This window comes from Tupaia chinensis, unplaced genomic scaffold, assembly GCF_000334495.1.
Source record: "Tupaia chinensis unplaced genomic scaffold, TupChi_1.0 Scaffold000258_1, whole genome shotgun sequence".
Lineage (NCBI taxonomy): Eukaryota > Metazoa > Chordata > Mammalia > Scandentia > Tupaiidae > Tupaia > Tupaia belangeri.
In genome coordinates, this window is record NW_006159738.1 from 2,640,890 (window position 1) to 2,664,486 (window position 23,597).

Here is a 23,597-nt window from a genome sequence, read left to right on the forward strand (position 1 = left end):
AAAAAAAAAAACGACAGCTGGATCCTACATGACCAATTACTCAGTTCAAGTCCTGGACCCAGTGGCTTGAAAAACATGCTGGGCACGTGTGCATTCATGCCCAATGTCCCGCGGGGATAAGAGGAAAAGGACATAGTCATGACACAATACTTTTCTTCCATTTCTCCATTCCATCAGGATTTTGGCATGTGCACACATGTTCCCAGCATGTTTTTCAAGCCATCAATCTATACTACACTGCCTCATGTTTGTTCAGTACTGACAAGCAACACTGCTCAGCCATATGCACTCAACTGTTCTGTTACTCAACTAATAACTCGCAGTACGCTACAGAAGGATGGACATGTGTGGAGCTGAAAAAAAAACAGCTCTGAGACTCCAGCTAGAATCCCTGTTTCATTATTATTTTTTTTTTTTAAAGAGGTTTTTTCCTTGGAACTGGTATGGTGGTTAAGAGTGCTGGGACCAGCAGTTAGCGTAATGGCTATGTCGCTGGACTCCCACGTAGTCGACCGCAGTTCGCGTCCTGGACCCGGTGGCTTAAAACTCACGCTGGGCCCGTGTGCATGCATGCCCAAGATCCCGAGAGGAGAATGGAGGAGAAGGGATTGCGGCGTGACCATCCCCCCTGGGGGGTGATTTCTCGCTTTCTGTCTCTATGTCTCTCTCTGTCTGGCGAGCACACATGCTCTATGCAAAAAATACCTCTCAAAAAAAAAAACTAAAAAAAATTTTAAAAAAAGAGCGCTGGACTCCCACATGGCCAACTATGGTTCAAGTTCTGGACCTGGTGGCTTGCTTTCTCACTTTCTCTTTTTCTCACTCTGTCCCTGTCTGGTTAAAATTTAAACGAACAAACAAACAAACAAAACAAAACAAACAAACATGGCCGTGCCGCAATCCCTTCTCCTCCATTCTCCCCTCAGGATTTTGGGCACACACACACACACACACACACACACACACACACACACACGTCAGCATATTTGAAGCCACCAGGTCTAGGACTTGAACCATGTTTGGCCATGTGGGAGTCCAGTGCCTTAACTACCATCCTACCTACTGGCCCCCTTATTATTGCTTTTTAAGTTTTTTTTTTTTTTTATTTCATGAGTGAGAGGGAGACAGGTACCCCCCCACACACAGGGTCTTCATGCTGTATTCTACATGGTTGACTGCGGGGTTTGAGTCTCAGACTGGAGGCTTGAAAAAATATGCCAGGTGGGGGTGCATGTGTACCCAAAATCCCAAAAGGAGAGTGGAGGAGAAAGATTTAGGTATGCCATAGATATCCCCTCTGGCGGTTGCTTTTCTCATTTCCTCTCTGTACCTGTCTGATAAGTGCACATAACATATAGCAAGCTTAATTAATTAATTGCATTTAAAAAATTTAAATGACTAAAATGTATTTTATGTACATTTTGTCACAGTTTTTAAAAAAAGAGTACAAGACCTGGTTGCATTTGCATTAATTGGTATTTTTTAAAAAGCATTTTAGTTCAGTGCAGATGGTGAGTGTCTGATGGTCATTTTGCTTATTCCCATATGCCAGTCACCTACATCGAAATACATATAGTTCTATTTTTCCCCAGAAACCTTTCATAATAAAAAATATTCTTAAATAATCAGCTGCTTTATTGACTTTATGAACTGAAATTTTTAATTATTCTCTGTTTTTAATACTGTTTAATGTTTTACTTGAAACTACAAAAATGCATTTCACATTTTTTTTAAGAGAGATTTTTGCTATAGGGCACATGCACTAGCAGGAGAGACAGAAAGTGAGAAATCACTTTCAAAGGGGGATGACCACACCACAATCCCTTCTCTTTCATTCTCCTCCTGGGATCTTGAGCACACATGCACATCTGCCTGGTGTGATTTTCAAGCCACCAGGTCTAGGATTCGAACAGTGCTCAGCCATGTGAGAATCCAGCGATGTGACTGCAACGCCATCTGGTGGCCCCACACATGTCTTTAAATGGTATCCATTAATCCCCACTGTGAGAAGTGTTGAAATTAGTGTATTTCCTTCTTCTCCTTCCTGTCCCTCTCTTCTAGCACCTGATTTTAATCAGTTTTATTGTCTTTCTTAATGTTTGCTTTTAGACTTTGAATGTGCTTATATTTGACTTGATTTGTTAGTTTTTAATGATCTCCAACCCACACCGTAGGAATTAACAGAGGAAACCAGCGTACTTTCTTCTTTGCTGCTTGGCCTTCCTGCAGGCTTTGTTGTACCGATCCACCTACTCCAAGAACATTGCATCTGTTCTGTCACCCCAGATCCCACTTGGAGTTTTAGCACTAGACCTGTAACTAGGAGATCCAGCACTCCTTCCTTTTGTCTCACTTCTCTTCTGATTGTCTGTGACTTGTCCTCTAGTGGAATCCTCAAAAAAGAGTCATAAGAACAATATTCCTTGATGAGTTCTTTTATGTCTTAGAGTTTGTTGCTTTAATGTGTCCACAACAGCTTGACAAATATGCTTGCTTTTGTTTATTTTTTAAGGTTTTTGTCATAGGGCACTGCACCTGCTGGAGGGAGACAGAAACAGTGAGAGGGAAAGTGAGGAATCACAGGGGCCGGGCAGGGATGGCCATCCTGCAATCCCCTCATCTCTACTCTCCTGTTCAGATTTTAGGCGTGAATTCACAAGCCACCAGATCCAGGACTCCAACTACAGTTGACCTAATAGGAGGAGTTCAGCGCCCTAACCACTAGACCACCTGCTCGTCCCTAAATCATGCTTTCTTTCCTAGAGGATTTTTAAAGTATAGCTTCATGGTCTTCTAGGGTTAAATGTGGAGCTACCCGAGGCCAACCTAACTGTTCTAGTGACTTGAACTTGAATGAGTATTTTCCACTGTTAAGTTCAAGATTCTCCATGTGTTCCTAGACCAGACTTCTTAAATGTGTTGTTCAAAACTGCCTGGTGGAGCCGGCAGGTGGCAGGTGGTTAAAGGCACTGGATTCCCACATGGCCAACTGTGGTTCGAGTCTTGGACCTGGCGACTTGCTTTCTTGCTTTCCCTTTCTCTCTCTCTGTCAAAATTTAAAAATAATAATAACAAATGGAATTAAATAAATAAATCATTCTTAAAGAAAAAAAATGTCTGGTAAATGAAGCCCAGTCATGGTGGCAAGAGGTGGGGTAAAGGAGAGGGAGGGGTGCTTCTTGTTGGCTAAGGCTTCAGGGGGACCCGTCCAGTTCCCAGCCTAGCCTGGACAGGCCAGGTGTGGTGCCGCACACCTGTGGTCTTGGCTGGCTGAGAAGCTGGGGCAGGGTTATTATGACGAGATCCTGATAAAAATGCCTGTCTCTCCTTTTCCCCCTCTTCTTTCTCTCTTTCAAAATAAAACAGCAAAACTTCATGGTAAAGAAGCTGTTTAGTAGACAAAAGCTTTCATCTTTTTGTCTCTGTTGAATTTTGGGTAGTTTCTTCAGTTCTAATCTAGTTTATCCTGTTATCTCCTCAGCAGTGTCTAATTTTATATTTATTCCATCCACTTAATTTTTAATTCCTGTCTTTTTCATTTAAATTTTTTTCTCACTGTCTTTTTTTAAACTTTTGTTCTAGTTTCTCTGTTATTGATTTATTTTAAGCATTCTTATTAAATAAACTTACCTCTAGTATCTAGAATTTCTTGAGGTATTGTTTATATTTTCTGATTTTCATCCCTAACAGATTGCTTCCTTTTATGTTTACTCTGTGGTACTGAATTGTCCTGAATCCCAACAGCCAGTACGGAGGGCGTGGTCCTTGGGCATGAATTTGCAGTTGTCCTACTGTGTGTTTCAGAAATATCACAAGCTTAGAGCTAATTTTTTTTAGAGAGGTTTTTGCTATAGGCACATGCACTCACCAGACAGAGAGACAGAAAATGAGAAATCACTCCTAACGGGGATGTGTCCACACTGCAATCCCTTCTCCATTCAACCCTTGGGATTTTAGGCACACATACACATATGCACCCAGCATGAGTTTTAAGCTGTTGGATCCAGGACTTGCACTGTGGTCAACCACGTGGGAGTCCAACAACGTAACCGTTATGCCATCTGCTGCTCCCACTTACAGCTAATTTTGAGCTCATGTCTCAGCTTAGAAGTCCCTAGACCATATAGGTAGGGTGAACTCAAACCCCAAACCTGCTTGAGGACAGGCTTCTTGTTTCTGTTTGCCTCTGCAGCAGTACAATTGCATACTGAGTCCTTTGGCTGTCAGAGTCACAGGACAAAAAAGACTACCATCAACTATAGCATCTTCATCTCATTGCAAGGCCTAGCGGATACATAAACATATAGCCTCTGCTACCCCTTCTCCAACTTAGGGTATGTATGACTGTCACCCCTGAGATTCTTAGGTGTCCGTAGGCCACTTTAATACACAAAGCCCACAACCCCTTTTTTCCAGCAAGCTTTTATATTTTATTGGTCACTCCAACCCAAACAACAGAGGCAGCACACACTGTTCATCTGTTAATTCTCTCTTTGCCAAGGAAACTGTGCTTGTGAAACCAGGGTCATTTGCAGGCTAATGTTTACCCTTTATTCACAAGATCCCAGGTTGAAAACAGCCAGGTATTTAAGGAGGGTCCTCAGTTCTAACTTCAAACCTATACAGTCCCACAGTTTTTTTGTTTGTTTGTTTTGTTTTTTCTGCCCTGCATAGACATGAAAATCACTCCTAGGAAGACTGACTGCCCCAACTCCTTTACCAAAGGTAGCCACAGTGTCATCCTTTGTTGCTGGCCCTGGTAATTCCTCTTATGTCCATAAGAGTTCATTTCAGCTCTGGATTTCAAAGGATGTTTGCTCTACCTTATCAAGCATTTGTAGATTCTTTTAGATGTTTAAGTGTCAATGATAGAAAAGTTTCAGATTATCTTATTCAAAATATTATACTTGGGGACCAGCAGATGGCATAATGGTTATGTTGCTGTACTACCACATAGTCGACCGCAGTTCGAGTCCTGGACCCAGCCACTTAAAACTAATACTAGGCATGTGTATGTGCGTGTCCAAAATCACAAGAGGAGAATGGAGGAGAAGAGGTTGTGGTGTGGCCATCCCCTCTGGAGGAGGGGAGGAAGGGGTGATTTCTCACTTTCTGTCTGTCTCTGGCGAGTGCATGTGCCCTATAGCAAAAATCTCTCTAAAAAAAATTATACTTGAAGAAAGCTTGAAATTATTTCAACAATGCACACTCAAATTCTGACTCCACCCCTCTAGTGGTATAATTTTTGGCAAAGTACTTGGCCCCCTCCCCCAGACTCTTAAGTATTAATACCTCCTTCAAGGGGTTGTTGTGAGATTTAATTATTGTCAAGGGTACAGGTCAAACCCTTAGCATAGTTGACAACATGCTTCTGATCAGGCCTTCTCTCTCATCACTTCCCAGACAGACTCCAGCGTAATGAAGGACTTGTGAGTTTCTCATTTGTGCTTGTTTCTCTAGCTTCCAATCCTTTATACATAGCTTTTCTTTCTTTAAATGCTCTCTTCCTTGTTCGCCTTCCCTCTGACTAGTCTCACTAATCCTTTATGTTCAGCTTAGATGTCAGTTTCTCCAGGAAGTTGTCCCCATTGATCTCAAGCCTGGATTAGGTTCCCACGAGGTCTATGTGCTCCCGTAACACCTTACATTTGCCCATTATAGCTCTCAGCAGCCTGTTCACTCATCCAAATGTTACTTGAGGGGAAGAATTTTTGGCCGTCTTATTCACTGCTGTGCCCCCAGCTTCTAACAGAGCCTGGCACACAGCTCAATACATGGTAGCTATTATTCTTATCAGCACCTTCATCTGTCATAATTCTCAAATGTCTGAGTGTTGTATAAATAACTCTTAAGTATGCCAAGAAGCTTAGAGTTACGTTACAAGACTGACAAGGACAGGCATTGTTTCAGAGCCATATTTTAGCCCTTTGTTTTTCACTTATTGAATCATTTGCCCTTTTCATGCTAGGAGCTAACCCAGGAGTGTGAAGAAAAGAAATCCCAATATGATAGTTGTGCAGCTGGCCTTGAAAGCAATCGCTCCAAATTAGAACAGGTAAGAAGAGAGTTTTTACTGTAACAGCTTAGCAAAAACTGTTTAATGTACATTTTCACTACATCAACATCAAAAGATTCCCAAATCTTTGTCATCATCTCCTGAGTCAGTCTTGTCAGCTCCAGAGATCTTTATTTCTTTAAACTTACTGTTGTACGTACTGAGTGCTCCACCTGTACCATGACGACCATAGTCAGGCCTGTCGTCTCTCTTCTGGACTCCCACAGTAACGTCCCCCGTGGAAGCACTGTCACTGCCTTTTCTTGCCCTCCAAAGCTTTATTCTCCAAAGAACATCCAAAAAAAAAAAAAAAAACCATTTAAAATTCATATGTCCCTCCAATGGCTTCCTCTCATACTTAAAATAAAATCTAACCTCCAAACTGTAGTCTCCGAAGTCCCATCTGCCTATTAACTTCATTTCCATGTGTTCACCCCTCATCCTAGAGTCCAACCACACTGCCTTCTTCCTGAACTTCACACAGACCAAGGCTGTTTTCACCTCTGGGCTTTTGCACATGCTCTAGACTCTGCCTGGGACACTCTGCCCTCAACTCTGCACCTTGCTCCCTCCTTTTCATCACTCAGATCTCAGCCGAAATGTCAACCTGCTCCTCTTTGATCACCCCGTCTAACGCTTCCCCCTCTCATTCCCACCCTGACCCACCCAGTCTATCACATTCTGCTGCCGAGTTTTCCTCATAGCGCTCACCCCATTTGAAGTAATCTTATTAGATGTCTCCTTGTCCATGCCAGTTTCCTCTGCTCAAATGAGAGAGCAGAGATCTGCTGCTGTCCTCACTTAGGACGGTGAGAGATACTTAGTAGGTACTTAATAAATGAATAATTGAACCCACAAGTTTTAGAGTGATATGAGCAGTCCTAAAAACGATGGTAACCGACCCTGCTAGAGTTAACAAAGTTAAAATTGCACAAGAGGAAAGGACTCTGATGGTCGTTCTTTGGTTGTACATTTAAAGTCATCCTCTCTGGGTCTGTCTTATTCTTTCAATAATGTAATTCTTTTAAAATTATATTTTGTAGGAAGTTAGAGGACTCCGTGAAGAATGTCTTCAAGAAGAAAGTAAATATCATTATACAAATTGTATGATAAAGGTAAGTCAAAGTGCATCGAAAACTTTTCTGATATTTTTCTATATCAGACTATTTGAAACTTAGCTTTTGGTCTCTCCATTTAGAACCTGGAAGTCCAGCTCCGTCGTGCCACTGATGAGATGAAGGCCTATGTCTCTTCTGATCAACAAGAAAAAAGAAAGGCAATTAGGCAAGTGACTTTGTAGTTTTTATACTGAGTTACTAAGTATTTGGACCCTTTGAAGTTTTAGAAATAAGATAGAATTACATAAATTTAGAGTGCTTAAATAGCAGATACTAAGATATTTAGGACTAAATCTTTTAAAATCTCTTCTGGATATTTCTTACTTGCTTAATTTTTTATTGTGGTAAAAAATATGTATTACATAAAATTTGCCACTGCACTCTTTTTAAATTTTTTAGGGTTTGTTTTGTTTTGTTTTGCCATAGGGCACATACAGGCAAGAGAGAGACAGAGAGAGGGAAGGTGGAAAATCATCCCCCAAAGGAGATGGCCACTGTGCAGTGCCTTGTCCTTCATTCTCTTCCTGGGATTTTGGGCACATGCACACACACCTGGCATGATTTTCTGGCTATCCATGACTCAAACCACGGTCGGTCATGTGGGAGTTTAGCACCTCAAGCTCCACACTACCTGCTGGACCCAACCACTGTAACCATTTTTTTTTTTTAAGAGAGATTTTTGCCTTAGGGCATGTGCACTCACCAGAGAGAGAGTTTTGTTTTTTTTTCTTTTTCTTTTTCTTTTTTAATAGCCCTAGCTCATGGCATACTGTGCCATGTCAAATCCTGCCCAGTTATTCTAGATTGCAGTTGAGATACTGGCATGTAATCAGTGTTACAAAAAGGAATCTAAGAGAAAGAATGTCTTGCAGTTTGAAATTATATCTATACACACACGCACATATATACATATATACACATATATATTTTCAGTCTCGCAATACATTGCACTGGGATGTAAGCTAGACTGAAAATATCCTATAAATAGAATGTTTTTTTCTAATACTCTAACATATTAAGCTAAAGATGTACTTATTCCGATTCGTTCATTAAATATAAACTTGGCTTATATAAATCTATATGGTCAATGCTAGGAAATGAGAAAAGTTAATGTCGTTTTTGAAAAAAACAAGTAAAAAAGAAGTAAATAATTACTCCTGAACTAACTGTTGATATCATGACCAGTTTTCTAGCCAGATGTGGTTCTGCATCATTTTAAAAATCATTATCAACATTAATTATTTCATAGTTTTACTGTAGGAAAAATTGTGTTATGATTACAGTAGTACATTATAAGAATATTATACATAAAATGGAGTTGGTTACATTTTAAATGCATTAATACATGTTTTATTTTTCTTAAATGTTTGTTTATTTATTTATTTATCTATCTATTTGTGATTTTTCAAGCCACCAGGTCTGGGACTCAAACCACAGTCAACCATATGGGCACCCAGTGCCTTAATTACCATGCCACCTGCTTGCTCCACAAATATATGTTTTGAATATTATTATAAGGATTCAATACTTTTATCATTATTCCATTTTGAACTTTTATAGTACTTTCTGATAAGCCCAAAGGTAAAAGAAATCCTCTTGCTTTTAAAACATTAACTGCAAATTTTTTTTTAAAGAGAGAGATTTTTGCTATAGGGCATGTAAGCTCACCAGAGAGAGAGAGAGACAGAGAGACAGAAAGCGAGAAGTCTCACACCACCCTCCCAAGGCGGATAGCCACACTGCAATCCCTTCTCCTCCTTTCTTCCCTCGGAATTGGGCATGCACGTACATGTGCTCAGTGTGAGTTTGAAGCTACTGGGTCTGGGACTTGAACCACAGTTGACCACGTGAGAGTCCAGCAACGGAACCATTATGCCATCTGCTGGTCCCCTGTCTGCAAATTTTAATCTTAAAGAGGCAGCAATTTTAGTTCAAAGTCCTGGAGGAAAGACTCAGAAATCTGCTCTTGTCTTTCCAGTTCCTAGTTGTGTGACCTTGGGAAAGTCAAGTCTTCATCTATAAAATAAGGACCCAGTTAACTATTAGGTGTGCCGGGGTGCTTTGGAGGTCATGCAACACGGGTCCCTGGAGGGAGAAGCCTCTGTCTGTGCTCTTCTCCACCTTTGAAACCCCAGGGCGTACTTGGCACATAACGAGTGCTCCATAATTATTTGTTGAATAAATAAAAATCAGGTTTTAGTATATATTGTATACTGAGCCTGATGGTTTCTTGAAAAATTGTTATATAAATGGGAATTTTAAATCACTTTAGTCACTTCACAGGTCTAGGGTAATAAGTGAATTATATAAAGTTATCTGAGCTGTAACCAGACATTTTTCTTGAGTAATATGTCATTTGCATCCTCCTAGCTGTTTTTATTGGAAAACTGGGAAGGTGAGCAGTTTGAATTAGTGCCTCATAAATTTTAAGGGCAAAATGAAGGTACATCAGGATTGTTACTTCCCTTCATCCTCCTGCCTGTGCACTTCAGCGCCGTAAGGACCTGGGGTACTTTAGATTGCTGTTTTCTCTATTCTAACACTCTTACACCCCTTTTTGTATTAAATACATAATCTTCCTTCATGTAGGCTGCTGTATTTTCTCACTTTGTGGCTTATAGTTTCTTAGATTACCAGTTTTCAATTATCTAATTCTTGTTAAATATCATAATGTAGCTATAGGTAGAAAAGCAAAAACACAGTGTGTTTCCATTCAGACATAAGGGTCTAGGGTCAACCCTTAGTGCAGCAGTTCAATCCTGTGCATTGGGATCTAGAGCCACGTGGTTGACTGCTGTGTGCATCCTCCCCCTAGCAGCTTAAAAAACAGCACATGCATAGCCAAAACCGTGCCAGGATAGAAAAATGGAAGAGAAGGGATTGCAGCATGACCATACCATATTGGAGGAGTTTTTTTGCTCTCTCCTCTCTCTCCTCTTTCTCCCTGTCTCTATCTCTCTCTCTCATGAGTATATTCATTCTATGGCGATTTAAAAAAAAAGATTTATTTATTTAATTTTATCCTTTATTATTATTTACTTTTTTAATTTGACCAGAGAGAGACGGAGAGAGAGATAGAAAGAGAAAGTGAGAAAGCAAGCCACCAGGTCCAGGACTTGAATCATAGTTTACCATGTGGGAGTCCAGTGTCTTAACTACCATGCCACCTGCTGCTCCATTTGCCATGGCGATTTTAAAAATTCAGATATTAGGTCTGATATCTTCTTTGTTCCTTTGTCCTCATCCTTCAGTCCTTGTCCTTACTATGCATCCATTTTAAATTTCACTTTTGTCTTGCATAGTATGAAAAATAGTTAAGGGCCAACTGACAGCATAGTAAAGGTGGCTGGATCCCACATAGCCAGCTGAGTGGTTGGAGTCCCAAACCAGTCAGCTTGAAAAACAAATTGGCGGGACCAGCAGATGATGTAATGGTTACATTGCTGGATTCTCACATGATCAACTGCAGTTCGAGTCCTGGACCTGGCGACTTGAAACTCAGGCCAGGTGTGTGTGCATACGTGCCCAAAATCCTGAGAGGAGAATGGAGGAAAAGTGATTGTATGTGGCCATCCCTTCTTGGGGGTGATTTCTCACTTTCTGTCCTCTGAATCTCTCTGTCTTTCCAGTGAGTACATGCACCCTATAGCAAAAATCTCTCCAAAAAAAAGAGTGCCAGGAAGAAAGGAAGGAAGGAAAGGAAGAAGGGAAGAAGGTGAAAGGGGGGGAGGGAGAAAGGAAAGGTGAAAGGAAAAGAAAGAGAAGAGAAGGGAAGGGAAGGAAAAAAAAAAACTGGGCTCATGTGCTTGTGTGCCCAAAATCCTGAGACGAGAAAGGAATTGAGGCTGACCATTCTCCAGGAAGGTGCTTCTAAGGTGTGCACATACCCTACAGCAGATTAAATAAATAGGGCCAGCAGGTGTCATGGGGGTTATAGACCCCACATGGCCAGCTTTGTGGCGTATATTTTATATTTTCGCATTTATTTTTTAAGTTTTGTTTACTTTTTAGCTTATGAAAGAAATACTTATAAAAACAAAAAGTAACTATTATGGAGTAATGTGTACAGAAATTGAAGGCTGTCCACATTGCCATGCCTCAGAAATGTCCATTGTTAATACTTGGGTGTACATTATGCCATATTCTTTTCCCATGCATTTTTAAAAAAGAATTATTATATTTAACTTTATTTATTTTATTTACTTATTTTCATTTGACCAGTGAGAAACAGAGCAAGAGAGAGCGAGAAAGAGAGAGAAAATGAGAAAGCAAGCTGCCAGATATGGGACTCAAACCACAGTCGGCCATGTGGGAGTCCAGTGCCCTTAACCACCATGCCACCTCCCAGCCCCTCCTATGCATTTTTTTTTAAAGGTTTTTGCCTTAAAGCACATGCCCTCACTGGAAAGAGACAGAGACAATAAGAGGGAGAGTGAGAATTTACCCCCCAGGTGGTTACCATGCTGCAGTCCCTCCTCCTCTATTCTTGTGCTGGAATTTTGAGCTCATAACACACATGGCTGGTGTGATTTCCAAGCCACTAGGTCCAGGACTCTAACCGTGGTCAACTATGTGGAGTACAGAGCCTTAGCTACCACACCAAGTGCTGGCTCCTCCCATGCATTGTCTAATACATCAGTATATGTATAGGTATATGTGTGTTAACAGTTACCTGGTAAATATGTGTGTATGTGTATATACATGTATACATATGTTAATGTATACAAAAATGAGATTAAACTACAGATATAGTTTTTCTTTTAAGATATCTCTAATTCTTTCTACTTCAGTATTTATAGATTTATCTCATACTTTTTTACATGGATATATTATAATTTATAATATCATTTATAATTTTTATAATTTTTCCTTTGCATGGATATATTATAATTTACTTAAACATTTCCTCATTAATATTACATTTGTTTGAACATTTTCACTGTTTCAAGCATTGGTTAAGTCAGTAGTCTATGCTTTTACGTTTAAGTTATGGGAGTTTTTCTTTGGTGACCTTCTATAAGTAGAATTGTAGGGTTATATGCTATTTAATGTGTATTAAAAATGTGTGTTCTTGGGACCAGCATATGGCGGAATGGTTATGTTGCTGGACTCCCACATAGTCAGCTATGGTTCGAGTCCCAGAACCAGTGGTTTGAAACTCATGCCAGGTGCAGTTGACTGCATGTGCTCCTGTGTGCCCAAGATCTGGAGAGGAGAATGGAGGAAAAGGGATTGCCATGTAGCCATCCCCTACCGGGGAGGAAGGGATGACTTCTCGTTTTCTGTCTCGCTCTGTCTCTCCAGCGAGCACACACGCCCTGTAGCAAAAATCTCTTAAAAAATATGTAGGGGCCAGCAGGTGGCATGGTGGTTAAGAGTGCTGGACTCCCATCCCACATGGCTGACTGTGGTTCAAGTCCCGGACCTGGCGACTTGCTTTCTTACTTTCCCTCACTCTCTCCCTCTCTCTGGTCAAATTAAAAGAAATAAATATACAAATTTTTAAATATAATTTTTAAATATGTATCTTTCTCTTTTATGTAAAACTATTCATAAAGTAATTTAAACAAATGAGTTGCCATTGTTTTAAAGATAGATTAATCAGAAATGATACTTAACACTTTAATTCTTTTACTTTCTTATGTGATATTAGTCTTCTTTTTTTCCCCCTTAAGTTACCATTTATAAACAGAACTAAATAAAGCTGGGGAAAGACAAAGTATTTGGTAATGTTTAATCCTTGTTTTTAAAGTTTATTTATTGTTTTGACAAGAGAGAGAGAAAGGGAGAGACAGCACCCCCGCCCCCACAGCAGCCCTTGATGACAGGATCCTCCCCAGCCTTCAGCCAGCCTCAGCTCTTAGGCAGGCATGTACCTGGCATACTCAGGAAGGTCTCTGTGCCTGAATGGAGACCTTCCCACGTGCTGGTGCTTGGCAGAGCATTGAGTTTTACCCCTTCTTGCCCCCGAGGAGTTTCATTCTAAACTATAGTCTAAGCTATACTACCTAACATATTTAGATAGATAGGTTAATTTATCATTTAGTTATGAGATCAAATCAGTTGAAGTAAATAGAAACTAAATATTTTATGTTGACTCCACAGAGAACAGTATACTAAAAATATTGCTGAACAAGAAAACCTTGGAAAGGTAAGGATTATTATTTTTTTTACTGTGTCTGATTTAGGTTTTTAGTACATGACTATGGCATTGTCATTCTTTTTAAAGGTTATAGTACAGTTCAGTTTTTGCTGCAGGGTACGTGGGCTCGCTGGAGAGAGAGAGGGAAAGTGAGAAAGCTCCCCTGGGGAGGTGGCCCTCTTCTCCGTTCTTTTGGGATTTTGGACACACATGCACACCCACATGTACCTGGTATGCTTTTCAAGCCCCCAGGTCCAGGACTCAAACTGTGCAGTCGGCCATGTGGGATCCAGTCGCCTTCACCACCACGCCAGTGGCTGGCCCATAACACAGTTTTTGAGGGAAAGTTGTTCATCCTTTTCAGACAAGGAGCCCTCCTTAGGAATTCAGTTTTATAGAAGGGAAGGCACAAAAGCTTTTTTGTTTCCCCTCTCTTTTTTTTTTTTTTGGAGAGTTTTTTGCTAGAGGGCACATGCGTTTGGAGAGTTTTTTGCTAGAGGGCACATGCGCTCTCCAGAAAGAGAGACAAAAAGCGAGAAATCACCCCCCGAGGAGATGGCCATGCTGCAATCCCTTCTCCTCCATTTTCCTCTTGGGATCTTGGGCACATATGCACACAGGCACCTGGCATGCATTTAAGCCACTGGGTCTAGGACTCGAACCACGGTTGACTACATGGGAGTCCAATGACATAGCCATTACAGCAACTACTGGTCCCCATAATAGCTTTTGAAAGAAAAACCAGTCATGTAATTTTTTTAAAAATGACTTAGCTTTATTTACTTACTCACTTATTATTTTCATTGGACCAGAGAGAGACACAGAGAGAGAGAGAGAGAGAGAGAAAGCAAACCACCAGGTCCAGGATTCGAAGTATGGTCGGCCATGTGGGAATGTCCAGCACCTTAACCACCACACCACCTGCCATACCCCGCAGTAACCTAATTTTAAATAACAGAGCTCATGAAGCTTCTGCACTTCTGTTTTCAGATCATTCTCAGATATCTTGTGAGATATGTATAAATTAACTCATGTATTTTATTTAATAACACAAAGCTCTTACTGTGAGCCAGGCACTGGCCTAAGCCCTTACGAACATTGATTCATTGAGGTACAGTTTATATATATTTTTTTAAGAAGGCAGAATAACTGCTTGATTTGCTTGCTTACTGGCTTTCAAAATGATGAATTGATTCTTTATCATTTTTCAAAAATATCTGTATAACTCCAAGATTGAACATGTTTAATGTGTTTCAATCTGTTGTGATTATTATTCCTATCAGTGCTCAAATTGTCCCACCGTTGGCCAGTGTAAGTCACTTGAAGTCAGCTCCTGAATGCTTTTGAAACAACGTTAGAAGACTTTGATAGCTTCTTAATTTTCTAGTGTGACAAAATACTCCAGGTTCATCATGTAATATTTCCTGCCCCAAACCTGGAATCAGCCATCTCTCTAAACAGTGTTTATGTGTTCTTTCTTTGTCATTCGTGAACAAATAGCCATTATATCAATGAATATAAATTTAAAAAAATGAAAGCAAACCTCCTCAAAGCTGATTCCTGGTACCAGCAGACAGTGTGATGGTCACATTGCTGGACTCCCATGTGGCTGACCATGGTTAGGGTCCAGGACCCCGTAGCTTGAAAATCATGCCAAGTGCCCATGCATGCATTCGGGATTGGAGAATGGAAGAGAAGGGATTACAATGTGGTCATCCCTCTGGGGAATGATTTATCACTTTCCTTCTCACTGTGTCTGTCTGTCTGTCTGTCTGTCTGTCTCTCTCTCTCTCTCTCTCTTTTTCGCGCGCTCTCTCTCTCTCTTGCTCCAGCAAGCACACATGCCCTAAGGCAAAAACCTCTTAAAAAAATTTTGATTCCCCCATTTAGTTCATTAGTTAATTGGTTGGTTAATTTTGCTATAGGTCACATGTGCTCTTAGAAAGAAACAGAAAGGAGGAAGGAAAAGTGAGAAATCATCCCCTAGGGTGATGGCCATGCCACAATCTTCTCCTTTCTCCTCTTGGAGTTTTGGGCATGCTTGGCCTGTTTTACAGGCTGCCTGGTCCAGGACTTGAACCCCATAGTTGTCATGTGGGATCTAGCCTCCTTAACCACCACACCATCAGCTGGCCTCTATGTATGTATATTTGTATGCATATATGTTTTTCCAGAGGGCATGTGCACTAACCAGAGGGACAGAGAACGAGAGAGAGAGAAAGCACCTCCCGACAGGGCCTGGTGATACCACAGTCCATTCTCTCTCACTTCTCCGTCCTTTCGGGATTCGGGGTGCACACATTCGTGGACCTGCCATGCTCGTGCTGGGATTTGAACCGCACAGTCTGCAGAGTGGTACCCGGCTGCCCTAAGAAACACGCAATGGGACTGGTCTTGATTCCTCTACTTATCAAAAGACTGTGAATTCCATGTGTCTTATTCTGTTTCTGGGATGACACTCCATATTTGAAAGGAAAAAAACAGTTTTCATATTTGAAAGTATTGATTTGAATCAGATTTTAAACATTCATTTACATAGTATTTTAACTGGATATTTGAGAGATCTAGTGTGACTGTCAATAATTAACTTTCATCTAAAAGTACATTACATAAATGTAACTACATCTATGTAACATACTTTTTTAAAAAGAATTACGTATTTTAATTTTATTTATTCATTCATTTATTTTAATTTGACCAGAGAGAGAGAGAGAGAGAGAAAGCAAGCCACCAGGTCCAGGACTTGAACCGTGGTTAGCCATGTGGGAGTGTCCAATACCTTAATCACGGTGCTGCCTGCTGGCCCCTGTAATGCACTTTTTGGAATTAAAACATTTCTTGGGACCAGCAGATGGCACAATGGTTATGTCACTTGACTCCCATATAGTTGACCATGGTTCAAGGTCCGGACCCAGCAGCTGGAAACTCATGCTAGGCGCATGTGCGCGTGTGCCCAGAATCCCAAGAGGAGAATGGAGGAGCAGGAATTGTGGTATGGCCTACCCTTCAAGGGGTGATTTCTCACTTTTTGTCTCTCTGATGAGCACAAGCGCCCTCTAGCAAAAATCTCTCTTTAAAAAAAAATTCCTCTATTTTGTTTTGAAAAGTATCTGGATAAATATTTCTATACAGAAATATTCGCTAAACCTTAAACCCTTTCATAGACCCAAACTTAGCTGCTAAATCTTATTAAAGATTATTCTTTCCGCCTTCAAATGGAGTGTTACACTGCAGAATCTTTGGGAAAAGCCGCAGCAGCAGCCTGACATCAAATATAATTAAGCAAAATGAGGCAATGGCTGGCTCACTCCCCAGTTGTCAGGCTGTCTCATTTGAGAAACAAAACTCCTCAGTCCTCTCACCTGGAGAGTGGACCTGGCGATCTGGATTCCAAGGCGAACACAGACTAAACCTAACCTTGCAGGGTGGTACTAGTGTAAACCCTCCAAACCAGCATAGTCTAGGTATTTGTAGACCTCCTCAGGCCCACTGAGTTTCTCCCCTGCTAAACCACCTTCTCCTTAAAAAGCAGTGAATTCTGTGATAGGTATTTTTTGTACATTGCAACTACAAACAAAATAAATGTGCATTAAATGACAGTAAGGTTTAAAACAAGTTATATACTAAAGTCAGTTGTAATCATAAAGGTGGAGGTTTCAAACATACATGGTTATAAAGCAAATTATTATTTCTCACATAAACAGTGCCCACATCCTGTCTTTGGCTCTTTTTCTTTTTTCTTTCTTTCTTTCTTTCTTTCTTTCTTTCTTTCTTTCTTTCTTTCTTTCTTTTTTTTTTTTTTTTTGAAGAGGCGCTTGCTATAGGGCGTGTGCGCTTGCCAGAAAGACAGAGAAAGAGACAGAGACAGAAAGCAAGAAATCACCCCCCAGGGGGGATGGCCACACCTCAACCCCTTCTCCATTCTCCTCTCGGGATCTTGGGCACGCACGCACACGCACCCAGCATGAGTTTAAACCAACGGGTCCAGGACTCGAACTGCTGTCGACTATATGGGAGTCCAGCGACAGGGCCATTACGCTAACTGCTGGTCCCCTGTCTTTGGCTCTTGAAATAACTTTCATAAGTTGTTAGTAGTTTTGACCAGGAAATTATTCAATAATATAAGAAAAGTTAACAGTTTAAGTTGTACCTTAATTTAAAATCATGCTCAGAACTCAGCTCAGTTTTTGGTCTGCCTTAATGGCCTTTTTAATGCTTTTGTTTTAGTCTATTGAGGATATAAATATTTGTTACAAGGTACAGTGTTTGTAACACCAACTTAAACAGATGTACTTAAATACCAGGTATTGAATCAGAAATTGGCAGGTTATGTTTAAATTAAATTTTTGAATTCTGTTTTGATACCTGTGGCTGCTTGCTGTTCTTTGCTTTCACTGTCCATAGCTGGGGTTGGCGGTTTTAGTAAGTAGCTTGAATCTGGTCCTCAGCTTAGTTTATTCTCTTATTTGGGCAGGCACCAACTACCAGCATTCTCATGTTGTCCTAGATCAGCTCCATCAGCCATATACTAAAAGAGGAAGCAGTGAGGGTGCTCCTGGGAGAGCTGCTCTGCCCCTCGCTTGACTCTCGCAGTCAGTGTCAGTGCAGGCGTTTCTGCCACACTGGGTCCTTATATGTGCACCGTCCTCTTCTCTCTGTTGTCCTCTCCCCTCCCTCCTTCACCCCTCCCTCTGCTCTCCAATCCTCCCTCTCCTTTTTCTCTTTCCTTCCTTCCTTCCTCCCTTCCTTTCTCTCTCTCTCTCGCTTTCTGCAGTGTCTCTCATCTTTGACTTTGTGCCTACCCCTCCTCTCAGTCACCCTTCCTGAGTTTGACATAATATTGAACCAAGGTGTATTTTTGCAATGTATTGAAGACATTTTTATTGCTGTTTATCATTGTTGAGTCAGTGAGTGAAACAGTTTTGGTAGGTGGAACCATCTAGCTGTTAGTAACAGAAACTATTCTGATGAGGACTTTGGCCTTTTTAATAGTGTACCCGTTTTTAAAAAAAATTTTAAGAATTATTTTGTTTAGCTTTATTTTTTATTTTTTTAATTTGACCAGAGAGGGACAGAGAGAGGGAGAGGGAAAGTGTGAAAGCAAGCCGGAACTCAAACCGCAATCAGGCATGTGGGAATCCAGCATCCTTAACTACCATGCCACCTGCTGTCCCCAACTGTACCCTTTTTTTAGTCACTGGGCCTTTTTCCTGAGGAATATATACATATAACTTGATTTATTTGGACATACATAGAGCATACACTGTTTCAAGATATAACATTTAATAATAATAAAAATAAACATGGGGCCTGGTGTGGTGGTTAAGGGCGCTGGGCTCTCACATAGCTGATCGTGGTTCGAGTCCTGGACCTAGCGACTTGCTTTCTCACTTTCCCCCTCTCTTTCTCTTGCTTTGTACCTCTCTGGTCAAATTAAAAATAAATAAATAAATAAATAAAGTAAGTAAGTAAGTTTAAAAAAAACATGGTTAATACAGTATTTCTATATCTATTATGTCATGTGAAAAAATCTTATAAGACAAATACTTTAATATCCTTGATTACTATTACTTACATTGACAATTGAGAAAACTGAGGAGCAAAGAAATTAAGTGTCTTGCTTATAGGTAGTGACAAAGCAAAGACTAAAACTTGTCTTCCCACATCCAAAAATCTGCTTTTTTTTCCCTATACTGTTAAATGTTCCACTTCCCCAATTCCCTTTATTTTGTTCCCCTCCCTTCCTTCTTCACTTTGCCTTTTTTAAATAATTATTTTATTCAACATTATTTATTTATGTATTTATTTAGATTTGACCAGAGTGAGACAGAGCCAGAGAGAGGGAAAGTGAAAAAGCCAGCCTCCAGGTCTGGGACTCAAACAGCGCTTGGCCATGTGGGAGTCCAGTGCCCTTAAGCACCACACCACCTGCCAACCCCCCTTTTTTACTTTTCTGTTCTTTTAAACTTCAGGTTATCCTACATCTACCCTAAATTTAATTAACTTTATTATAATACTAATTTCAACATATAAGAGAACCTGGATCAGTTAACTATTATTTATCAAATGTACAAAACATCTTCTGACTGTAGCAATAGAAGTAAATTCTGTAACTGAAATTTAATTATTCTTGATTTTTTTTTTTTGGTAATAGAAACTCCGGGAAAAACAAAAAGCTGTACGAGAAAGTCATGGTCCAAATATGAAACAAGCAAAAATGTGGCGTGACTTTGAACAGCTAATGGAATGTAAGAAACAGTGCTTTCTGAAGCAGCAGAGCCAGTCTTCCATTGGTCAGGTAATTCAGGAGGGAGGAGAGGACCGGCTGATCCTCTGAATTCCTGTGTCCTCATTTGGGGGCTAGTTGCTACCACTAGCTATGAGCATAATCTCAAAATGTGCGTCTTGTCTTGAAAATGGTTTGTATAAAATTTCTTTCAGATTAGGATTAGCCATTGTTCATTAAGTTTTCTTGGAAAATAATGTTAAAGGTAGATTTAGGTTTTAAAGTTTTTTCATATAAAAAAAGGCTATTATTGTTTTACTTGGTTTAGAAATCAGTGGTGTCTTCTGAGTTTTATGAGACAGGAAACTAAGTTTACTCTCTGCAGATGTAAACATATGTCCATTAAGAAAAACTTGTAGTTTTTAAAAAAATGCAGTAACCCAATGGCTTAATGTTTCTCTTAATCTTTTTTTAACTTTAGAGGAATCTTTTAGGAACTAGTATCTCTTGTTTTGAAGAAACATTTATCTGAAGTTCAGCAATTCCTACAGTTTCACTTCAGTTTCTTTTTCTTCTGAAAAATGCTTGAAAAATGTAATATTTTTAATAACATTCTATTTGTGTAATTTAAAGGCAAATAAAACGTGTTGCATATATCATGGCTGTTTATTTTTAAATTATATAGTTGTGTCAAAATGTATTTTTAAGTGTTCATATTCTAGTATTATATTAAATTGAAGAATTAGAACTTATTTTTGCCAAAAGCATATTGTAGGTTGAATAGTAAAACAATATGATAGTGTTGGGGGGGCTGTTATTTTTAATATAAAAAATCGTCGTAGAATATAGATATTATAAATTGCTAAAAATTAGCACAGGATGTCAATTGGAATTCAAGAATTCATAATGCTTCCAATCTCTACTTCAAAACAAGGTACTTGAGTTCTTTGGCTTTCCTTATAGAAAGAAACTAACTTTATATGTAATGCTTTAACTTCATTTCAGTTTTGGTATAGTTTTAAAAATACCTTGGCTTTAGATTTGAAAACTCAGATTTCAAATTGTTAACATGTCCACCTTAAACTAGTACTTTTTAGTTATCCTGAAAAATGTTTTGTTTAATGAAGAAAGTTGTCTCTACCCTGTGTAAAATACGTAAGCATGGACCTCTTCGTTACCAAGGCATAGTTTGCTTTTTTTGCCATAGGACACATGTGCTCACCAGAAAGGAGGGAGACAGAGGGTGGGAAAGTGTGAGGTCACCCCCCAGAGGGGATGGTCACATCAGTTCCTTCTCCTCCATTCTCATCGTGGGATTTGGGGCATGCACACACATGAGCTTGGCATGATTTTCAAGCCATGGGGTCTGGGACTTAAACCACATTTGGCCATGTGGGAATTCAGCTGCCTTAACCACCATGCCACCTGCTGGCCCCTGTCCTACTTTTAAGTTTTGTTTGCAAGCTTCTGTACTGGCGATCAAAGAACCTCACTAACATGGAGATTATTGATATTCAAGTAGAGACAACTAGAACAGATAGGATCCATCAGATAAAGTAAGAACCAGACTTATTAGGAATGTGTAGAGGGACCAGCAGGTGATGTAATGTTTACATCACTAGACTCCCTCGTAGTTGACCACGGTTCAAGTTCCAGACCTGGCAGCTTGAAACTCACACCGGGTATGTATGTGTGCCCAAAATCCCAAGGGGAGAATGGATGAGAAGGGAGTATGGCACAGTCATACCCACAGGGCATGGACTAGATGCCCTTTCCAGAAACAATATTTTATTTTCCCAAAGAAAAGTCAACTCACAAGAGTACTAAGCCTACTCGGAACCAGCAGTGAGCATAATGGCTATGTCACTGAAGTCCCATGTAGTCAACAGTTCAAGTCCTGGACCCAGTGGCTTAAACTCACTCTGGGCGCGTGTGTGTATGCACCCAAGATCCCGAGAGGAGAATGGAGGAGAAGGGATTGTGGCGTGGCCATCCCCGCTGGGGGGTGATTTCTCGCTTTCTATCTCTCTGTCTTTCTGGCAAACGCACGTGCCCTATAGCAAAAACCTCTCCAAAAAAAAGAGTATTAAGCCTACTAATGAATTGGGTTTTTTAGCCTCCACTGTCTTTGGCACTCTTATTAATTTTTAAAATTGTTATCAACAGGGACCAGCAGTTAGCGTAATGGCTATGTTGCTGGACTCCCACATGGTCGACCACAGTTCGAGTCCCGGACCCGGTGGCTTGAACTCATGCCGGGTGTGTGTGCGTGCGTGCCCAAGATCCCGAGAGGAGAATGGAGGAGAAGGGATTGTGGCGTGGCCATCCCCGCTGGGGGGTGATTTCTCGCTTTCTATCTCTCTGTCTTTCTGGCAAACGCACGTGCCCTATAGCAAAAACCTCTCCAAAAAAAAAAAAATGTTAACAACAGACACTTCAAGGAATGCTTATGATTCTTCTGATTATTGCTTGCCATCTTTATTCTACACAGAAACAATGTGCGATTAAACATAAAGGCAGTTCCAAAATTATTAACCAAAGCAGAGCATCATTACTACTTCAAAAAAACCAAATTGGGGGGGAAAAACTCTAAAAGTAAAAAGTTATTTATAGTTTTATGTAACGTCGGACATTTAGTAATACAGCTTAATAGGTTTTGTGGGGTGACTTTCCATTCGTTCTGTGATATGATTGGAACACTGAAAACCTTTGACTAACTCTGACAGTTTCTGACAGCTGGAACTTAAGGAAGAAGAGCTTAGCGCATTTTTCTACAGGATTGATAATCTAACTCCTAATTGATGAGGTGCTTAATCATTTTGGAAAATAACTAGTCTTTCACATGATAGCCCAAATAAAGGAGAAAAATGTAGCCTGTGAAATCTGACTCCACGTTCACAGATTTCCTTCTCTTAGGACTTGGTGTTGCCAGCTGTTGTATAGGACTGGCTGTGTCAGTTGTAAATTTTTTTTTAAATTATTTATTTATTGAGGCCAGCAGGTGGCGTGGTGGTTAAGGGCGCTGGACTCCCATATGGCCAACCATGGTTCGAGTCCCAGACCTAGTGGCTTTCTCTCTCTCAAAACTCTCTCCCCCCCCCCCCCCCCCCGTTCCGCTCTGGTCAAATTAAAATAAGTAAATAAAGTTAAATAATTTTTTAAAAATTATTTATCTGTTTATTTGTTGTGATTTTTTCAAGCCATTGGGTCTGAGACTCAAACCATATTTGACCATATGGGAATCCAGTGCCTTAACCACCACGCCACCTGTTGTCCCATCAGCTGTAAATTTTAAAAAGCCACTAGTTATCTTGCTTTCTGTATTATTTCAGGAAACAATACAATTTTGAAGGTTGTCCTAAGAATCATGTAATAGGACAATACATTTTCAATTATAAATCCATAATACAGTGGAATCCACAATCATTATTTTCCAGATCTGGAGAACATACTGTACGAATCTTAGAACATTGTTCAAAAGCATATGGAAATCAAAGCAGAGTCTACAAAACACCTTGTCCTTTAATATCTTCTATCATTTTGCTTTGATTTGACAGGCAGTAATGATAAAAGAAGGCGCCATTTCATTAAACTATAAAATAAATGCAGTACACTGTTCTATCAAAATAATAGTATATATAATATCTGTTAACTTTTTTTTGGAATTGTTTGTTTTTGCTATAGGATGTGTATGCTTGCGAGAGAGAGTGAGAAATCACTTCCATGGGGATAGCCATATCGCAGTCCCTTCTCCTACATTTTCTTGTTGGACATGCACACACACACACTTAGTGTGTTTTTCAAGCTGCTAGATCCAGGACTCAAAACCATGCCATGGGGGACCAACAGGTGGTGGGATGGTTAAGGCACTGGACTCCCTCATGGCCAACCACGGTTGGAGTCTTGAACCTGGTGGGGCTTGCTGTCTCACCTTCTCTCTCTTTCTTTTATCAGATTAAAAAATAATATTAAGGGGTCAGCCAGTAGCGTAGTGGTTAAAGTGCTGGCCTCCCATGTGTTTGATTACAGTTCAAGTCCTGTGTCCGGCAGCTTGAA

The 23,597-nt window shown here is 40.2% G+C and overlaps 1 protein-coding gene across 5 annotated transcripts in view; it reads left to right on the top strand.

Moving 5' to 3' along the window:
• Nucleotides 1-20,188, top strand: part of IFT81 (intraflagellar transport 81) — a 165,735-nt gene extending 145,547 nt beyond the window's left edge. For all 5 annotated transcript variants that reach the window (XM_014588119.2, XM_006149313.3, XM_014588121.2 and 2 more), the window contains 5 exons: nucleotides 5,969-6,055; nucleotides 7,099-7,170; nucleotides 7,254-7,339; nucleotides 13,279-13,324; nucleotides 19,470-20,188. In XM_014588119.2, coding sequence (XP_014443605.1) covers nucleotides 5,969-6,055; nucleotides 7,099-7,170; nucleotides 7,254-7,339; nucleotides 13,279-13,324; nucleotides 19,470-19,652 — 474 coding nt within the window. In that variant the 3' untranslated portion in view covers nucleotides 19,653-20,188. The remainder of the gene's footprint in view (nucleotides 1-5,968; nucleotides 6,056-7,098; nucleotides 7,171-7,253; nucleotides 7,340-13,278; nucleotides 13,325-19,469) is intronic.
• The last annotated feature ends 3,409 nt before the right edge of the window (nucleotides 20,189-23,597 follow it).